Below are 21,809 nucleotides of genomic sequence, written 5' to 3' on the forward strand. Positions count from 1 at the left end.
ATGGAAGAAGTGGAACAGACTCGGGGCAAATACATTATCATAGAGGAGAACGTAGATTGATGGATTTAGTGGTTGCAAGCCATATTCTTGGGCAATGTTAGTGAAGAGTCAGACCTTGGTGTGGGAGCTAACTTGGGCTGGAGATGTGTTACTCTGAAAGGTCATTAGTGTTTCCCCAAATATGCATTTTCTGTCATTTAAAAATGTGAGACTTGAAGGAGACAGAAGGATATTGAAATACACCCTCCCTTTTCCCAGCAGTGTATTTTATTAAAAAAAAAAAGTGATACAGAAAGAACAGAAGGGGATGGATAAAAGGAAGGAATTAGGGATTTGGAATGCACAGAGAAAAGAAATGAAAGATACTTGAGAATTAAGAAGACCCAGAGCATCAAAAATAGACTTTTGGTTTATACTACAGATGTTTCATGGACATTACAGTCATAACATATTTAATCTTCTGGCATGATATTAGAAAGTTAGTTAAAGTGCTTCTAACACCACAGACAATACAGTTAAAAAATGTAATAAAGGGTTGCACAATTGCACCCTGGAGAGCTGAAGCACATTTCCCTTATATACCCAAACATCGATACAAGAGGATTTTGTTTATCTTCATTTCTTTTCTCACACTGCTGAATACTGATTTACATGTATATTCTCCTTCATAACTGTTTTTTTTCCTGTGCCAGTCCCTAGCGATGTCACAGAATTCACTCTGTCTTTGATAGGTGGATTGTGATGTCACGTAAATTGTATTAGTGTCTCAACTATATTAGTCCAGTCTGTTCTTCAAAAAATTGTGGAGGGGAAGAAATTAGTTAAAAATGTCTGTGAAAACACTGGGTATGGTCATTTGCGGCTTTTTTGAGAGGATTGGGATGAGCATGAAGTGCTTTCCAGCTCAGAAAAGCTGCTTTGTGTAGATTCACTGCCAGTCTTCCAATGGTGGTGTTGGTGTCACTAGGCATAGCTACCAGGTAACTCGGGAGGGTGGAAGGCCATAAGTGTCGATGAAACTCCCCTGCTCTGGGTCTAAGTGAGCCACAGTAACTCCATCTTGTGAACTTTAACCAGCCTCAATGCTAACAGCCTAAAAGCAGAATATGTAACAGTCAGCTTTTTTAGCAGACAGCTGCAGTTTCGCTCACACTAGCAAAAGCAATAGTGATAAGGAAAGGTGAAAGAGGGAGGGGGAAGTCTCCATGTCTCCGAGCTTGCAAGGCCAAAGATAAACATGCGGATGAGAACTTTTCTAACACGCCACAATGTAGTGCCTACTGTAACTGCTGTCAGGAAGGGAGGGGTGGAGGGGAAACAAAACAAAAGGGTTACACAAACAGCTTGGAATATAAAATGGGAAACTTGCTTGTATTTGTTGTGCTTCTGATTTGAGACATGCTGGTCTCCTGAGTGCCTTTTCAAGCTCTCGAATAAACTTATTTTGCTTCTCCACCCTGGTGTGTCTATTGGTGCGATGCACACCGGGCAGCGAACGCTGTTGCCCCCTCGGGCCCACTGGGCCGGCAACAGTGGGAAAACTAGTGGCTAATCTACCCTTGCGCTCTCACTGTTGTCAGCATCTGTAAAGCTGCACCAGTGCTAGAATAACAGTTGAGAGAATTTCTGAAAATCCAGAGTCTTTTCAAGTCTGCTGAAAAGGTGCCACAGTTGGGAAGTGAAATGAATGGAGTGAGAGGGATTTTAGAAGGCTATCGCGAAATTGTGAGATAGGGTTTGTGTAGGGTTGGAAAACAAACCACGTTTTATATACAGTGATTTCACTCTTTAATTTTAAATCTACTGTTTTTGCAGTCTGTGATCATCATCATCTCATAGCAGATCCCAACAGGACAGAGCCTCCTTGCAGTTCGAGCACCACCCAGATTGATCTCTAGCTATGTCTGCCATGAGCAATCTTATCATGCCACTGAAGTTTCTGGCGAACACATGATCGCCAGACATGTAGCAGCATTCGTTGGTAAACACACTTCCTAATTCAGGAGGCCTCTATCCTAATATAAGACTGTGCCAAGAAAGCTGCTGATAGAGGTGGCTGGTGGATTTAGCTATGGATATCGTCATTGCTGATCTTGTCCTGCCACTTAATATGGAGTAACTGTCAAAGAGAGCGAGAATCAAACCCACCAATCCGCCACTCTTCATCCTTCCTCAGCACCCACGTTTTGTGGCTGTCCAGTACAGCGCGTGTAACTGTAGTCCTATAGAGCCGCAGCTCATAGCAAGTTCAATGTCATGACAGCCCAAACAGAGGCCGCTGAAGGGCCCGGAACATGGTGGTGGCTGCTGCTATATAAGTGTCTGCATTTTTTGAGCCTCCTCCAGAACTGTCTATGACACTGCCCACGTATGTGGCAGTTGCCACCTCCTCAGTGTCATAAACACACAGGTTAATACTTGGCTGGTTGTAATCTGGAGCTGGAGGCTGCTTGATGGTAATGACCAGGGACTTAATTTGGTCTGGATTGATAACCAGACCAGTGCACTCTGCTTCTTGCCCAAGCAGATCAACCATCAGCTGTAGTGATTCACCAAACTGAGCCAACAAGACAATTTCATTGGTATATTTGAGGTCTCAAAGGAAAATGGTGTTCTTCTCAATGCCTACTGCCTCCTCGAGCTTATCCATCAGCCAGTCAGTGCTGATATTGAACAATGAAGGTGACTCAATGCAGCCTTCCCAAACTCGAACGCAGCTTTCTGTTCCATTGTAGAGCTCTTCAATCAATGAAACTATCTTCCCAGAGATGCCAAGTCACCTCATGGCTTTCACAAGCTTGCTCATTGCACTGAATCCAAGGCCTGATGGAAGTCTATAAACAGTACTGTGCACAGCTTATTAAATTCAGCCAGCTTCTTAAAAAGCTGTCTCAAGGGAAAGATCTGGTTGACAGTGGAACGATCAGGTCCAGAGCCACCCTAAATATCCCAGTCTCTGCCATGAAGTGTATCATTGATTTGAAACATTAACATGGATGATAACAAGAACAGCGTAATACCTCTAGGGTTGCTAAATTCGTCCTTATTGTCCTTTTCTGAAAAGAGGCAGAATAAGTCTGTTCTTCCAGTCATCGTGGATGATATCAGTGCACCAGATGGTCTGGAAGAGCCTGTGCAACCATAGTACAACAATACTCTCACCTGTCTTCAGCAATTCAGGGATGACATTACAAACCCCTTGTGGCGTCCCACATTTCAACTTATGGACTGTGATCCAGGTCTCTTGTTGGTTGAAAAAAGGTGGCTGTACCGGAACTTCCTGGCCCATTTCAGTCAGAAGATGCACAGTAGGTGGTGGACTGCTGAGGAGTGTCTTGAAATGATCTTCCCATTGATACAACTGATCTTGCAAACTCAGACTGACTCTTCACTTGACAAGCTGGTGCCATCTTCCCCTACAAAGATTGCAAAGTTGAATAGAGGATGTGGAGGTTGAGCCTGGGGACAGCTTGATCTAAACTGGCAGTGTGAGTGGACCACCAGAACAATGACATGATGATGTTTTGCAACTTAAACATAGGGTCAAATGCTGTCTTCAGCTGTGAAGATGGACGTACGCGTACAAATTCACCAGTGGATTATTTTGAGCTACAAGAGCAGCATATTGCAAATCTAAAAGTACACTGTGTCCCTAAGCTTAGTGTAGAAATGGAGAATTTAAAGCCCCAAATATCCAGAATGTTATATACTATGTTGCTGTTTCCCAGATAAATACAGTCACTATCAGAGAAACTCCATTATGGTGTCTTATGTCATCTTGCTCATTTTTATTCTAATAATAAGTGAGTCTTTTGGCCTGCCTATGTTTCCAGTGAAATCGATAGTAAAACTCATATTAAGTTTACTGGGAAAAGGACTGGGGCAGTAGAAGTTTTAGCAGAACTTTTAAGCCTGGTAACATAGTGCAGGGAGAGAGTATATTGGCAGAATGAAACAAAATTAAACACCTTTCTGAAACAATAGGATTATAATAATGCTACCTAAGTGCTGTGTTGCAGCTACCTGTTCTCTAAGGGCCTCAAGACTCTATGCTTAACCCATCTTTCCATATGTTTCTATTTATGGAGAAAGCTGGTGACCTTACAACAAAAGTTTATATATCATGTTTTTCCAGGCTAATGACAGACTGATAAATAGGGCCCAACTATCTGCATGTTCTGGGCCTCATGCCCAGAGAGTTGGGAGGATGTAGATTGTTACAGTTATTCTCTGTGATAGTTGACATGCAAGTACTATTAGATGTTGTTCTTTAAATTTAGAAAAAAAAAATAAAGATTTGGAAGGAAAATCCAGAAAGTATTTCAGAGGGGCATGTACTTAGACTATGCTTTCTTACAGCTATCACAAATCTTCAGCATAGATGAGAACTACATCATAATAGCTTGTATATACCACTTTTGGATTTCCAAGTACTTTACAAAATAGGGAAACTGAGGCATAAAGCAGTGAAGTAACTTCCCCAAGGTTATACAGCAAGTTAGTGGCAAAACCAGGACTAGAACCTTGGTCTTTGGACTCTGTGACCTGCCTTAACCACTGTACCGATCAGCTTTTTGCACAGTACACATTTGAGAGAGAGAGAGGTGACGTAAGTGTATTTATTCATTGGGATCAGAGGCGGCTCCAGCTTTTTTGCTGCCCCAAGCGAAGGAAAAAAAAAAAAAAGCCGCAAACGGCGGCACTTCAGCGGCAGCTCTACCGCGCTGCTTCATTCTTCGGTGGCAATTTGACGGCCGGTCCTTCCCTCCGAGAGGGACGGAGGGACCCGCTGCCAAATTGCCGCCGAGAACCCCGGACGTGCCGCCCCTTTCCATTGACTGCCCCAAGCACCAGCTTCCTGTGCTGGGGCCTGGAGCCGGCCCTGATTGGGATTTTTACAAGGAAAAATTGGTAGGGGGGGCGTTTTCTTTTGGAAAACTTAACAGATTGCCTGATTCTCCCAATACAAGGATAGAGAAAACTGAGAAAGCTCTGAGGCTAATACAGAATTACTGTGAGGAAAGTAATAAAAGTGGATACGATTCTGGAATTTAAATTTCAGAGCCAGGAAAGGAAATCAATAAATATCTCTTATGAAAGAAAAAAGAAGGCAGATTTAAGTGCTTTTCCCTCCAAGGAGATTTGCATGGAATTTGTGGTATTTTCTCAGAGACTTTATGCAGCCAAAACAAAAGGTGGAGAACAGACGTACTGAAAATGATTTAAGACAGGCAAAAATGCCTAAAAATCTGAGGGCACTGGCAGGAAAATTTAGAAGACCTAATTTCAATTTGGGGAAAAGGGACATGCAGTTAAAATGTTTACAATCAGATGAAGTAAAAGATCCGGAGGGGCTATTTTGTGAATTCCGTAGTTAGTCAGTGGCCTGTCTGGTCATGTAGTAAAGCTATTTAAAACATTTCTACAAGGATGGAGTCTCTCAGATTGTATATAAGAGGAAGAGAAAAATAAATCCAGGGTGTATATAAAGTACTGTGGTGTGCCAAATTCTTTGTGCTACCCACAAATCTTAGAACTGCTCAGTTTTATACAGACAAGGTGGGGTGAGGTAACATCTTTTATTCTGCCTGAAGAAGAGTTCTGTGTGGCTCAAAAGCTTGTCTCTCTCACCAACAGAAGTTGATCCAGTAAAAGATATTGTCCCTCACCCACTTCATCTCTCTAATATCCTGGGACCAACATGACTACAACACCACTGCAAACAACAATTTTACAAAAACAATGAGAGTCCTTGTGCCACCTTAGAGACTAACAAATCTAAGGTGCCACAAGGACTCCTCATTGTTTCTGCTGATACAAACTAACACGGCTACCCCTCTGAAACAATTTACAGACCCCTAAATCAACATGGGGGATAAAAATGTTCTCTGTAAGGAACACATGGGAAATTTTTCCAAAATGAATCATGTTGGAGAACTTCCACCTATTTTTTGTTTTTGAACAGGTTTTCCTGGTTATTTTCAGTGACCTTTCTGCACTCTTTCTGTGCTAAAGTTCCACATAAATAACAAGAGAAACTACATAAATAGACAGGGGAAATAGTAAAAGTGACCGCACAAAATGAAACAATAGGAAAAAATATCTAATTGTTTCCACTTATAGTAAATTTAGGTATTACTTATAATGATATTAGATACAAAATTTTCAGATGAAAATGTGAGCTTTTAAATTGCTGGTGTCCCATTAAACAGGAATAAATCTATGGTATATAATTATGAGAGCCACTGTGGAGCGTATCATGGAGAACGGAGCATACAGTATCAGTATAATTCCATGCAGTGTTAAATATGAGTGTATTAACATTATGTATGCTAACCTTTAATATTGCTTGATTATATTTCAGGATGGACATCTTTTATTTACATGCTGTCTGGCAATCTGTATGTTGGTAAGTTTCCCACTAAACTCTTATTTCATTTGTTGATAGGGAGGATTTAACTTATTAAAAATTACTGTTCTACAGGAATAAAGGAAGATCAGACCTACAAATAATTTAGATCCCGTACTTAAAAAATCAAAAATAACAAAGGTATGTGGTTTAGCACAGTGATCCGTTAGTGCAAGGGTGGCCAACCTCTGGCTCCGGAGCCACATGCGGCTTTTCAGACGTTAATATGCGGCTCCTTTTATAGGCACCGACTCCAGGGCTGGAGCTACAGGCACCAATTTTCCAATGTGCTGGGGGGTGCACACTGCTCAACCCCTGGCTCTGCCACAGGCCCTATGCTCACTCCACCCCTTCCTGCCCCCTCCCCTGAGCCTGCCGTGACCTTGCTCCTCCCTCCTGCATGCCACAAAACAGCTGATCAAGAGGTGCAGGGAGGGAGGGGGAGGCGCTGATTGGCGGGGCTGCTGGTGGGTGGGAGGTGCTGGGAGTGGGGTGGGGGAGCTGATGGTGGGCTGCTGACATATTACTGTGGCTCTTTGGCAATGTACATTGGTAAATTCTGGCTCCTTCTCAGGCTCAGGTTGGCCACCCCTGTGTTAGTGCAATCGTTTATACTATGCACTTCCACTGGGTATCAATACACGTGCAATTTATATGATCAAGTTTTAGTAAAAAGTAGCCCAAAGAACACATTTACATTAAGAGATTATAAATTTTCAATATATTTTTTTCAGATCTGTTTGACAACGTAATAAAACTGACTATGGCCCCTGTCTGGCAAGCTGTTCTATGTAGGCCGACTCCTATGCCTTCACAGAGTCCTCATGGGGCTTCACACAGGTGCAGGCATCCACCCATATAAGGCAACTTGTATGCTGTGCTCATTAAAATGGGCTTTATAGCAAAATGACATAGACATTGTCTCGAGCAAATCAAGGAATATGACTAGTGTAACATTCCATCTCTTTAATTTTTTTTTTAAAACAAAGACTAGTCAGTTGATAATAATCTCTAGCTCTTATATAGTAGTTTCATTAGTAGCTTTTGAAGCATTTTACAAATGGGGAAACTGAGGCACAGAGAGCTGCTGTGAGTTGCCCAAGGTCATTTTGCAAGCTAATGGTAGAACTAGGAAGAGAACCCAGGTTTCCTGAGTCCTAGCCCACTGGTCTGTCCAGTGAGCCATGCTGCTTCCCATAAGTGGGCCCTCTCTCCTTCAATCTTTTGTGAGTGGTTCCAGCTGCTGGATCCCATATGCTTCTAGGCCAACTTGGTCTGGGAAGAGCAGGTCACTGTTCCTAGCTCTGGATCTCTAAGGCACATTCTTGGGTGAAGAACCTTTGCCTGACACCCTTCGCTGGGACATGGGGCTCTACAACCCGGCCACAATAAACCACCAAATCACTGCCTCAACCCTTCCAAGCCCCCAGTTGCTTATTCACAGTGCCTCAGAGTTCCACCTTGCTGTGGGCACGCTGAGCTTCTTTCAGAGACAACATAGCAGGCAAGCAAGGGATACAGGCTTAGCAAAGGAATTTCTTAACCACAATCACTTTTAGGTAAGCACTGTAGAGTTACAGATCTTTGCAATGTAACTAACAATCCTGAGACACAGTCTGTTCTAGACTATTCTCAGCATTTCTGAGGTCTGGTCAGCATTTCAGGCTGGGCACCCTCTCCTGTCTTTTCTGTCTCCAGACCAGTCTTCTGGCATGTGGTGGTGGACAGTCCCCTTCTCATACAACACTGACCTCTTAAATACGCCCTCTGATGCTGTTTTGCGATGTGCTTATGATGAGTGTAACTGTTAACAGTAGGCTAACTTTTGGCTTTTCCCCAGGCCTATGCAAGGGGCAGCACATAGTTACACTGCGCCAGGAGCAGACCAGGAGCCAGATTGAATGAGTGTCCCAATCTGGTTCCTGGCTGGCCCTCTTGCTCAGGGGACAAGGGGAGGTATCCATGTCAGCCCTCAGGCACAGATTACTTCCCCGTGTGCCAGCTCAGCTACGTTGGCTGGTGCAATGTGTGTATGGAGTCAAAGACCCTCCCATTCCATGCTCTTGCCCATATGTGCAAAAAGGGGAATAACGTCATGGAGACAGATATCCCCTGTGTTGTAACCTTCCAGATGTGTTGCTCATGCAGGGGTGTGCAGGAGTGTCTTACATCACCTCCCCACTCCCTTTTGCAGGTGTGCTTAGGGCAAGTCACAACCTTGCTCTATATTGGCAACCAACAGAAAAAGAATAAGACTTGATAGCAGTATAAAGTTTGACTGCATGTCATGTGGTGATTCCAACTGAATATTTTCATTCAGTTGGTTTGGGTGATATACCTTATAATACTAGAAATTGCGGACTCTTTTAATTCTTAGCTCCAGAAAAAAAAAGAAATAAACCCATTGGGGAATACATAAACAGTAGCTGAGATAGTCACACTCTGAAAATACTATAATGTAAATGTAGAACCTGGTTTTTCGGGTTGCTTTTCCTTTTCTTTTACAAATGTTTAGACAGCCAAATCTAACAACACTTGCAGCAGTTTTTCAGTGGGCCTTTTGTGAACAGCACTGTTAGAGTTAGCATTCTTGGCCAAGGTCAGTGATGGAAAATATTTATCTGATTTGGCTGTGTTTATAACTGACAGCCATTTTAAAAGCATTTTTTTCTTTTAAAACTTTCTTTGTTTAATTAAAGAAAAATAATTATATTAATAAAATACCAGAGAAATCATCTGTGAACTTAGGCACTATCCTCTTTCCTGCTACTTGTCAGCCCTTTTGCAAACATTTTACACCTAGTCTTTTTTTGCAATATTGGAAAATAAAAGTAAGATGTTATAAAATTTAGTCAAGGGCCTATCATTCAACTATGAAGCCAGAAATTGCTAGAACAGGAACAAAACATATGGATTACATCTATGTCTGTACTTCATTTTAAGTGATCCTTCAAATCACAACTTTATGGATCCCATCCGTGCACTATGAAAATGAGTGGGAAAGAGCAATAATCCCATATAAAGTCAGACGTGCAGTGGTAGACTTGTGCTAGTCAGGTCTAAATTCTGATTCCCTGGAAGAACAGTAGGAGAGAAATCACCTAGGAAGTCTAATAGGTCATTCTTAAAAGGATGCTGATGTTATGTTCAGAATATGGGCCACTTTAAACTTTATTTTATTTCTTTGCAAAGTCCAATTCAGTTTTCAAAATGAATGCTTCAGTGTTCTTTCTGTGTATAAGGAACAAATTGGTTCCAGCAGTCTAGCACTCGTTGAATATCAGACTACAGTGTGCACACAAAGGAACACAGATGAGCATATTCACTATCCTTGTACAGCTGCCCTCTCAGCGTTGCTTGATAGCTTGTAAGGAATTTCAGCTCTGTCCTTCCATATGACACATGGTGACACATTCTTTTCCAATTTCTTCATGATTTTGTACCAGTTAACCAAGCCTACAAGAATTACATTAATTCCAATATACAAATGTTGTTTGTCTGAAAAAGGTTCAGTACAATTTCTTTTGTCCATTTTTAAAGCCCTCCCCATGTTGAAGTGCTTAGAAATGTCAGTTCAAGAAAATAAAGTCATTTCTTACTCCTACCATAATTCAAGGTGTTAGGTTTGTAAATTGTTCTCACCCTGCAGCTTACAACTAACTAAAAAGTCCACAAATCAGGTAGGGACAAGAGTTTGGGATAAGGGTGTGGGTGGGGGAAGTCTTCAAATCAACCAGAAAAGCCAGATCACATCCTGTGTATCTGTGACTAATAGTCTTTCAAGGTGAAGAGGCCCCACATAAGGTCCTATTCACCACTTAGATCCCTCTTAAGACCAATATTAAAGGTGTATTTGAGGCCTAAGTGCAGGGGTGAAAGTAAAGCCGAAGACAAACCAGTACGGGGACCGGCTCCATCCCCCAGAAGGGGCAGGGCCTTGGGCAGAAGGGGCGGGGATGGGGTGGTCAGCGTCCCTCTGCCAGCCCTTCCACGCTGCCTGGCCCATGCTGCCTGGGGCTCCAGCGGCGATTCAAAGGGCCCGGGGCTCCGGCCACTGCCGTGGAAGAAGCAGTGGTGGCCAGAGCCCTGGGCCCTTTTAAATCGCCAGCCCTGGAGCAGCTGCTTCTTTTGCACTCCCATGTCGGTGGCCCTGCCGGTAGGGTCCTGGCAGGGCCGCCGATGGGGGGCGCAAAAGGGGCAGCGACTTTAAAGTGCTACTGTGGCAGCGCTTTAAGCAGGGTCCTAAGTCAGCTGGGTATGGGCCGGTACTGGCAGCCACTTTTTACCGGTACACTGTACCGGCCCATACCGGCTTACTTTCATCCCTGCCTAAGTGGTAGGTAGGGCCCTGTGAGGGACTGCTACACTGAGGGTGAAATGTACTCTTAAGCTCAATAAAAATCCTATTTGAATATGTACCAAAAAGCTTTCATAGGAATATGACTTAAAATTCCAGGCACTCCCCTCCTCCATGTCTCTTTTTTGATCCCTTTTATTAACATGTGTGTTAACACTGGTGCAGTTTTCAATATTTTCTGTCCAACAACACCATATTACAACAGAAAAAGGGTTAGGGACTCTTCTCTCTCCCCTCGCATGTAGACATAAAGAAAAGGAGGGAGCCATCACCTCCCAAGTCTGTTTGCAATCCCTAGGTTGAGAACTCACGTATTAGTGTATCAGATGCATTTACCTCCATCACACTTCTTCTCTCAACTGGATAGTACTCTAATCCCTATGGCCATGGTGTATCAGAGGATGCACATAATGAACTTGACAGAGGCGGAGAAATGGCCTTTGTTCATCTGCTGCAGAAAGGAAATTAAAGGTAAAAGACAAGTGGGGTGGACAGAGGGTAAGTGTGAAAGGCAGAGTGAGAGTGTTAGAGGAAGATGAATTAAAGAAAAGCATGCGTATTCTTAAGTAAAATAGCTCTCAGCAGAAAGGATGACTAATCATTTCATAATTTGCAGCTTTGATTGTGTCATGCATTGTCTTTTTACATATCTGGTCTGTTCAAAGGATCTGATGATGCCCAACAGAAAATCGAACCCCATCACACAGCGGTGTTGGACGATGGTGACTGTGTTCAGTTAGAAAACAAGGTAATCCTTACCTGTCCTCATGCTTGGAGCATATAACTCAATTCTGTAGAAGATTTTGGATGAGAATTATTAACTTTATTTCTTTGATTGGTATTTCCATCACACCTCCCCCCTGTCTTTTAATGCACAGAATGTGCAAACATACCATAAGAAATGTTAGGACCAGGAAGAGGCCAGGCATCCGAGAATGCATGTCCTCTTCATAACTGGTCTTAAAACTGTTTTCTTATTTTTTCACTGTACATTAATTTCCCCCTTGCACTGGAAACACATCTAGATTAGAGGTGGAATCCTAACTGGGGAGCTTTGCCATTGACTTCAGTGAGGCCAGGATTTCACCCCAGTTTGTTTCAGCTCCTTTATAATCTGAAAATTCTAACTGGGTCAAAGTGAAGTGTCCCCTTTCCCAAAGAAGGCAAAGCTCAATTTCATTAACCCTAAAAAAACAGCTAATCATAGAATCATAGAAGATTAGGAAGAGACCTCAGGAGGTCTTGAGAACATGACCTATGAAGGAAGGCTGAAAGAATTGGGTTTGTTTAGTTTGGAAAAGAGAAGACTGAGAGGGGACATGATAGCAGTTTTCAGGTATTTAAAAGGGTGTCATAAGGAGGAGGGAGAAAACTTGTTCACCTTAGCCTCTAAGGATAGAACAAGAAGCAATGGGTTTAAACTGCAGCAAGGGAGGTCTAGGTTGGACATTAGGAAAAAGTTCCTAACTGTCAGGGTGGTTAAACACTGGAATAAATTGCCTAGGGAGGTTGTGGAATCTCCATCTCTGGAGATATTTAAGAGTAGGTTAGATAAATGTCTATCAGGGATGGTCTAGACAGTATTTGGTCCTGCCATGCGGGCAGGGGACTGGATTCAATGACCTCTCGAGGTCCCTTCCAGTCCTAGAATCTATGAATCTAATCCAACCCCCTTCTCAAAGCAGGACCATCTAAATCATCCCAACTAAATCATCCCAACCAAAGCTTTGTCAAGCAGGGCCTTAAAAACCTCTATGGATGGAGAGTCCACCACCTCCCTAGGTAACTCATTCCAGTGCTTCACCACCCTCCTAGTGAAATCGTTTTTCCTAATATCCAACCTAGACCTTCCCCACTACAACTTGAGACCATTGCTTCTTGTTCTGTCATCTGCCACCACTGAGAACAGCCTAGCTCCATCCTCTTTGGAACTCCCCTTCAGGTAGTTGAAGGATGCTATCAAATCCCCCCTCACTCTTCTCTTCTGCAGACTTAGTAAGCCCAGTTCCCTCAGCCTCTCCTCGTAAGTCATGTGCCCCAGCCCCCTTATCATTTTTGTTGCCCCCCGCTGGACTCTCCAATTTGTCCACATCCTTTCTGTAGTGGGGGGCCGAAAACTGGACGCAGTACTCCAGATGTAGCCTCACCAGTGCCGAATAGAGGGGAATAATCACTTCCCTCGATCTGCTGGCAGTGCTCGTACTAATTCAGCCCAATATGCCATTAGCCTCCTTGGCAACAAGGGCACACTGTTGACTCATACCCAGCTTCTCGTCCACTGTAGTCCCCAGGTACTTTTCTGCAGAACTGCTGCTTAGCCAGTCGGTCCCCAGCCTATAGCAGTGCATGGGATTCTTCCATCCTATGTGCAGGACTCTGCACTTGTCCTTGCTGAACCTCATCAGATTTCTTTTGGCCCAATCCTCCAATTTGTTTGTGTCACTCTGGACCCTATCCCTACCCTCTAGCGTATCTACCACTCCTCCCAGTTTAGTGTCATCTGCGAACTTGCTGAGGGTGCAATCCACGCCATCCTCCAGATCATTAATGAAGATGTTGGACAAAACCATTCCCAGGACTGATCCCTGGGGAACTCTGCTTGATACCAGCTGCCAACTAGACATCGAGCCATTGATCACTACCCATTGAGCCCGATGATCTAGCCAGTTTTCTATCCACCGTATAGTCCATTCATCCAATCCATACTTCTTTAACTTGCTGGCAAGAATACTGCCGGCAAGTTATAATCCCCAAGTGAGCATTTCTCGGCTGTTGGAGAGCCTCTGGTGAGTAGGGGGTGATGATGAAATGAGGTGTGGCTGCTGGGAAGTAGGTCCAGTTGAGAACCTGGCCTGATGTGAATCTTAATCAACCCCATCTATATCCTATTGAGATCATCCTGCCTTCTTGCTGTGTTCTGACTCCACCTTGGGTTCAGTCCCACTCCTCGCTCACACTGAGAACAATCATAGGGAGGGCAGTGTGTGTGGCAGAGACTGAGAATGGGAAGTGATACACACGGAATCCAGAGTTGCTTGTGCTCAGACACAGGCTGGTGGGTGAGTGAAGGCTCTCTCTCTGCTTGGAGGGGACCTTCTTCTAAAACTCAAGGACAGGAATTTTGAAGGAGATAGAGAGATTTATTTATGCATTCACATGTATTCACTCCATCGGTCCCAGGCCCTAAGTGCATTGCAAGGTGTAAATAAAACAACATGGCATTGGTCATGAAAAGGGGCAGAGTCACAGCCTTGGAGACTGAGGTTTTCGATAGATTCACCAAACACATCCAGCATGAGTAGCACTAGCTTCCCTGTGCCACCTCCCATGAACTGGAGGAAGATAGGCACGCCTTTGCCTAACTAACATGTGAGGCCAGATCTATTGGGTCTGCTCAGAGGCCAACTAACTCCACACAAAATGGCCTGGGCGGAGGGGGAGCTCCTTTATAAACTTTAGCCCGTGGTGAGAGCACTCATTTGGGATGGGGGAGACCACAAGTTCAGGTTCCCCCTCTGCTTCAGAGAGAGAAAGGATTTGTACAGGGATCTGCTGCCTCTCAAGGGAGTGCTCTAACCACTAGGCGAAAGAGTCATTCTTACTCTCTGGCTCCATTAATATTTAATTATTCAGTTAGAGTGGAATAACTGCAATAGGAAGGAGGGGGGATGGTTAATTTCTCCAAGGGGTTTGGATCTGTATTCACCAGGGAATTGGTGAAGGTCTCTCAAGGCTACCCAGGGAAGAGAATTAGCTTTGGGATGGTGGCAGCAGACCAGATCTAAGCTGGTAGTTAAGTTTAGAAGTTTTCATGCAGGCCCCCACATTTGTACCCTAAAGTTCAGAGTGGGGAAGCAGCCTTGAGGGAAACCCACATCAGAATACCCTGTAGCCTAGTGGTTAGGGCACTCCCTTGAGAGGCGGCAGTCTCCTGTTCTCCTCATCAAGCAGGGACAGGGGAACTTGAACCAGCTCCTCCTCCTCCTTCCCCACTCCCTGGCTGTTTTGGGTGGAGTTAGGCAGCCTCTGAGCACACCTACTGGATAGGCCCCGCATGTTTGTTAGTGGAGGAGTGCCTGTCTTCCCTTGGCTCGTGGTTCACAAGCAGAGATAAGCGCCTCCCTGCAGCCAGGACATAGGCACCTAACTCTGTGAGAGGGACAGAGTTTAGCACACACCCCTCTCATCCATCTCTCCCACTGGCTAGCTTAAGCGGCTCTCTGCTTAGCGTGCTGGCTTTGTGGATCACATTCTAAGGCACCTCTCTCTCCCCATTCATTGTGTAGGAAGCCTAGACAATTAACTCAGCTTTGTGGATCACAGTTTGCTCTGTGATTTTTCTAAGTGCCTAAGTCCCTTGGTGGATCCAGGCATCAGTTACTCAGTTCCTGCATTTTGCGCAAGGATGGAAGGGGGGATATATAGGGAGAATAAAAGCGGCTTTAAGCCGCCTTGCACTCCTTATATGCTGGGGCCAGGCGGAATCTTGTCTGGCCCCTGCTGTAAGTTAGGCTAAGGGCAGCTCCAGTTTACACTCTACTTCTCATGGTCTCCTTTGGGTGCTGGGAAGTAGAAAATTGTCATAGTACATCTAGGCCACACTATGTCCATCAGAGACTGGAAACTGGGCCTCAGGGAGCCATTTCTGCTCACTCTAAGGCCTCTTTACTCTCTGACAGAGCAACGTGAGAGAACCTTTAGCACAACTGAGAGACAGCCCCTAGGACTTTGCCAGTATGGTTGCCAGCTTTGTAATATTTAAAAACCAGACACCCTTCACCTCCCCTTTCCCCTGAGGCCCCACCCCTGTCCCGCCCCTTCCCGCTCAGCCTCACCCTTGCCCCGCGTCTCTCCCCCCCTGCGTGGGTCAGGCGGGACTCGCCTGTGGAGCCAGGGTTGGGAGCTGCAGCCACCTGATGCAGGTAGGAGGTGGCCCTGACTGAGTAGGGGTTGGCGCAGGTGATGACTCGGTGCCTCCCCACCTCCCCGGCCCACAGTAACTGGATTTTGGATGTCCAGTCAGTAGATCTGACCGGACACTGTCAGGTCCCCTTTACAACCAGCCTTTCCTCTTGAAAACCAGACACCTGACCATCCTATTTGCCGGAAAATGGAAACAAGGTATTTTGTGTCACTTATCACCAGAAATTTTATAGCACAAGAGATCTGATTAAAGCTCCAAAAATGCCAACATTTCATTTACATTTTTATGTAACTATGATGAGTTCACAGATATCAGTGTTTTTTCTGCATTCCACCATGATGGGCTGAATTCTGTTCACGTTACTCATGCATGTGGTCCCACTAACTGCTTAGGGTTTGGCCTGAATCTAAAATGCACATGGGGAAACCAATCTTACATCTTCTGTTTCTGTTATAAAGTACATCATCTTCAAAGAAATTGTAATATCAGATTAGATATAATCTGACCTCCACCCCAAGGTGCAGCCATGGTACAATCTGTTACCAAAGCTGTTCAGTTGCATGAGGCTACTATAGGTGAGGAATGTTCAGTCAGATTTCTTTGCTAGCCTGTGAGCTCTCAATCAGTAGCCACTTTGATTACCTTATTGTTACTGTTAGGGTGACCAGACAGCAAGTGTGAAAAATGGGGATGGGGGTGGGGGATAATAGGCACCTATATAAGACAAAGCCCCAAATATTGGGACTGTCCCTATAAAATCAGGACATCTGGTCACCCTACTCACTGTAGAATTTTAGTGTAATCTGTAAGCAAATGACTGCAGTAAAAACCCAGCAGATAGTATATCAACTTTGTTGATCTTATTCCCTGCTGAAATATGTAACATTGTTCTGACTGAGGGGTAAGTTAAATGCCAAATAAGTCTACCCTGTCTGCAGCACTAGCAATGCAGACGTCATGGATAGGAGTAGCCATGTGGATTCTCTTGCTTGCTCATTAAGGGGAATCACTTGTAGATAGTGAGCAAGGTTAAGGATGTTGATGTGACTTGCAGTCTTGTCTTTCCTTGACAAATCATATGTTTGGCATGGTCCAAAAGTGTTTATTCAGTTGTGCAATTGGTGCAGTCTACACCCTTGTGTCCCGTGACAATTTTGCAACAGCAATACGTGCCTTTAAGACAATGAGGTTCTATTATTGTAATTTCCTCCTTGCAAAGCATCCAACAGTTCATCTCTTTAGCTTGCAGTCTCTTCAGTATGCAGCAACACATTTGTTCACTGCTCCAGGGCACTGGGATCATATTACACTTTCCTTGCTTATTGTACATTGACTGCTTATCAAGTTGACTTGGAATTGTTCATCTTGGTTTTTACACCTTTAGTGGCTATATTTGTTACCTCCTCCATAACCCTCATCTGGACAGGTAATTACATTCTGACACCACTTGCCCTCTAAGGACCACAGCAGAGTATCAGATTCCAGCATGTGACCAGGTCTTTGCTATAGTGGGCATTGGATGTGGAATTCACTCCACCAGAAACCTGCCTCTCCTCCTCTTTTTCCTGTTGTCCAGTACCTTAACTCTTTCATCCCCATATTTTTCTCTTCCCCTCTCTTTTATGTTAAATTTCCTCTTAGATTTTTTTACAGTGAAAAGCGAGGGGGTTTTATTCTATTTTATAACATTTGAGGGTATTTTTGAAATAACAAGAAAAACAAAATAATTGTGAATTCATTTCACCACTTTGTAGTTAATGTTTGGTAACTATTTCAGCTGTGTTCTGACTACATGTCATATAAACACATGTTAAGGGCCACACGGTAGTGAGCCCATGCACAGACCTGCAAAGGGGAGAGAATACAAAGAGCTTCCATTCTCTTTTATCTCCTGGGTTGCAGGAAGCCACAATTATAGCTAGGGCCCTACCAAATTCACGGCCATGAAAAATGTGTCATGGACCATGAAATCTGGTCTTTTGTGTACTTTTACTCTATAATATACACATTTTACAGGGGAGACCAGTGTTTCTCAAACTGGGGGCCCAACCCAAAAGGGGGCAGCAGCAGGGTTCCAAGGTTATTGTAGGGGGGTCATGGTATTGCCATACTTACTTCTGCACTGCCTTCAGAGCTGGCTGGCCAGAAAGTGGCGGCTACTGGCCAGGCATCCACCTCTGAAGGTGGCACTGCCAGCAGCAGCATAGAAGTAAGGGTGGCAATGGGTGGCCGGAGAGTGGCGGCTGCCGGCCGAGGGCCCAGCTCTGAAGGCAGCGGCAGAGAAATAAGGGTGGCAATAGCATACCATGCCATCCTTACTTCTGTGCTGCTGCTGGCGGTGATGCTGCCTTCAGAGCTGGGCTCCCAGCCAGCAGCTGCCGCTCTCCAGCCACCCAGCTCTGAAGGCAGCACCACAGCCAGCAGCAGCGTGGAAGCAAGGGTGGCAGTATCACAATCCCCCTACAATAATCTTGTGATGCCCCCCCTCTATACCCTTTTGGGTCAGTACCCTACAGTTGCAACACTGTGAAATTTCAGATTTAAATAGCTGAAATCATGAAATTTATGATTTAAAATCCTCTGACCATGAAATTGACCAAACGGACTGTGAATTTGGTAGGGCCCTAATTATAGCCATTGGTGTCCTGATCAGTGGCTCTGTGGGCTAGTGCCTTTAAGGGTATGAGTTGCATCAAAAGGGCAGAGAGGAGGCAGGGTTTTGGAATACCACTCCTCCACAGCAGCCAGTAGCTCTGGCTTGCTACAGATGGGATATTGCACCCTCTTCAGCATAGGGACCATCTCCTTGGATGTGTATGTACAGCGCCTAGCGCAATAGGGCCCTGATCCTCAGGAAAATCTCGCTGGGTGCTACTGTAATAAATATGAAATAAGGGGTGGCACAGCAGTTGTTGTCTCCAGGAGATTTGGGCATAGTGTCTCCCATAGAGAGAGCTGTTTGAAACATGTCAAAGTATTCTACATTTTGATGATTTATTTCTGCCTTTTTTTTTTTAACCAGCTCTCCTCCTGGATATTCCTGTTGGGCTGTATGGGCCTTGCACTGCCCTCTGTTCTGGGCTAGGCCTTAGGGCCAGATTATGCTTCTATCTATACTACTGAGCAGTGAATTCAGGTTATTGTCATTCATATGTGCTAAAGCTGAACAATCATCCTGCAGATATCTAGGGCCCTGATCCTGAAAAGCGCTTGGTACAGACAGAATCCTGTGCTGGCACAGCGCCCCATTTCTCTGCCTGCATTCAGGGGTCCACCAGCATAGAGTAATTTGTAGGATCAGGGCCTAAATTGGTTGTTTGACCATTAGTAATAAAAAAATATATATATACAGATCAAACTCAGCACTTAGCTTTCCAAAACACTGTTCTAGTATGTCTAGAGTGAAGTTTCTGGTTGCAACAGTCATGATATTAACAACAGTTTTTCACTAAAACCATCTTTTAGAAGTTTAATAATGTGTGTCTGTTCATTGATAAACCTAAAATCAGCATTTAATTGCTGTGTCATAAATATCTTATTAAAGCTAAATTAGATCCTTATTTGAGACACTTGAGATAATGACCCAATTTTTCTTTTTCCTTGTAATTGTAAGGAGAACAAAAGGTCTTCTGTGTGTGGATTAGTTATAGGGACTGTGTAGATCCCCTCATAGGATCAATTTACAAATACTTGCTTAATGATTTTAGCTGGGAATTATGTTAGCTTCCTGAACTTTGCTTAGTACAGAAACTTGAATTGGTGCAGAATCCTATAATTAATGGTTTCAAATGCAAAAAATGTGATGAAGGCATATGTTATTTTGAGGTCAGGATTAATTAACTGCTTCTATTGAGCTCATATTTTATTGTTGATAATCTAGGGCCTGATCCTACACATCCCTTTTCCTGTGAGTAGTCCCATTGGTTTTGATGGACTACAGTGAGCAGGCTTCATAGAATCATGCCCTAATGTTTTGCTACATGTCTCTGGATTAAGATGATTTTTGTTTCCAGTGCTTCTCTTTTTGTTTTGTTTAGCATGTGGAGCTGTTGGTCTGGACCCGTCCTTGGGTATAATCTGTTGTTAAATACCTGAAAGGAATTTATTTTCTCACCTGAATTTTCACACTAAAGTATACACATGGGGAGATACTATACAGAAATAATTTGATACCAGAGGAAAACTATCTGTTCCTTGTTTTGTCTGTGTGGCACCACTTCCCCCCCTGTGCTCCCATGAGGCCTGCTGTGGCACAGTGCAGCACTGACTCTACCACTGTTTCCCTCTTAGTCCCAAGAACCATCCTGCAGCACACCTACCTCTGCTCAGGGAAGCCCTGTCAAGTAACTGTCTCCAGTTCAAAGAGCATAAAACCAAAGGGTCTTCTGCTGCTCCTGGGCTACCTTTCACCATGTCCATTCCTACAGTGCTGAGCTACAATGCTGAAGGCCCAGCCCCGACTTGAGCCACTGGCCTCGGGATTTCTTCTCTGGAGTCCTTTCCCTAGTCTGGTTCTCCCCGGACTGGATACTTATTCCCAGGCCATCTGTGGAGAGGTTGGTCTTTCCCAGCCTCCTCCAGCCATGCCACTCTCTCCTTCCAGGGCCAGTCACAGGAGACCTCTTCTCCCTGTAGTTCTCTTCCAGCTGAGGCTCCCCGCTCCCCCATCACCCAGCTCTTCCCCCGCTGGGTCTGATATATGAATTGAGCCACCTGCTCCCCAGCCAGTCAGGATCAGTTGCAGAGGCTAATCTGTGACAGGCGAGGCTGAGCCTATCTCCCCATAAAGGGCCAGCCAGCCTGTGACAATCTGTAAAATGTCTAAATATAATCTATAATAACATAATCTAAATATATGTTGCTATTTAATGCATTCCATTTATCAATTTAGGGTCCTGAAATAAGCCATTTTGTCTTAGTCGCTGGTGAGCCGATTAAGGAATCTGTGGTACAACATGGTAAGCATTTCTAGTAAACAAACCACTGGTTGGTTGGTTGGTTGATGGTTTTGTCTTGTAAACTAGCAGAAAGAATTCAAAGGATGTGGGCCATCTCCCATACCTGACAGCTTTTGGAGCCTGGTATGTTCCTCTCCATCACAAATACAGTGATTGAAAATGAAAGTCAGTGCCTCCCATGTTCCCCAGCCAGTTTGTTTGTATATGAGATAGTGCTGTTGGACTCAAGGTGTGTTCTTTGTATTTCTATATTCTAAAAATATAATATACTATATTTTTTAAAGTACCGTACTTTTCACTTTTATCATGTTTTCCATCTATTTTTTTTTATGAAACATTTTAAAAATAACATGAACCCTGAAAAAAATCTCATGAAATCCATTAGGGTCTTCACTAGTGCTATTGATTTTTTTTGTGGGGGAGGGGATGGAAGTGCTCAGATACTAACGCAATGGGTGACAGTTGTGTACTGGAAAATGAAAGACATCTGAGTCAGGACATGGTGCGGTGGGCAGGGGGAAAGTTGGGAACCATGGGTGCAGATAGTTTCCTAGAAAATCAGTTAAGTTAGAGTTTTTTCACACTTCTGTTGACTCTCTTTGCTTTGTCCCTGCCTTCATTAAAAACTTTAAAATTTGATTCAAATCCTGTTAAAGTCAACAGGAGATCTTCTCTTGACTTACATGGGCTTTGGGTCAGGTTCTTAAAGGGGAGTCTAAATATAACTTTCTGAACCTGCAGCATTTGACTTCATTTTGTAAATACGATGGAATCTGTGGCCAGAAGGAAGCATTGACCTGACCTCCTCTGTAACAATACTGTTGAGAATTTCTGCACTACTACTAATACCTAGCTGTTAATATGGCACTTTTCATCAGTAGATCTCAAAACGCTTTACTAAGGACATCACTATCTTTATCCCCATTTTACAGATGGGGAAACTGAAGCACAGAGAGGTGAAGTGACTTGCCCCAGGTCGCCAAGCTGGGAAGAGATCCCATATTTTCCAAGTCCCAGTCCAGTGCTCTAGCCACTAGGACACACTGCCTCCCCACATTAGAGCACACTGAAGTAGTGCCTCCGAAGGGAAGTTTATAGTAAAGCAAACAGGGTCATGTGCTGTACTTGGGATGGATAGCAGTGTGGGAAGGAGAGCAGAGA

General features: G+C 44.1%; 1 protein-coding gene across 7 annotated transcripts in view; it reads left to right on the forward strand.

Moving 5' to 3' along the window:
- The window catches only part of PIR (pirin), a 91,486-nt gene that overhangs the window by 68,780 nt on the left and 897 nt on the right, over positions 1-21,809 (forward strand). For 6 of the 7 annotated variants that reach the window (XM_034756478.1, XM_034756441.1, XM_034756470.1 and 3 more), the window contains 4 exons: positions 6,365-6,409; positions 11,432-11,514; positions 20,582-20,648; positions 21,581-21,604. In XM_034756478.1, the coding sequence (XP_034612369.1) occupies positions 6,365-6,409; positions 11,432-11,514; positions 20,582-20,648; positions 21,581-21,604 (219 nt within the window). The remainder of the gene's footprint in view (positions 1-6,364; positions 6,410-11,431; positions 11,515-20,581; positions 20,649-21,580; positions 21,605-21,809) is intronic. The other variant, XM_034756451.1, reaches the window with a different exon arrangement.

Source organism: Trachemys scripta, chromosome 1, assembly GCF_013100865.1.
Source record: "Trachemys scripta elegans isolate TJP31775 chromosome 1, CAS_Tse_1.0, whole genome shotgun sequence".
Taxonomy (NCBI): domain Eukaryota; kingdom Metazoa; phylum Chordata; order Testudines; family Emydidae; genus Trachemys; species Trachemys scripta.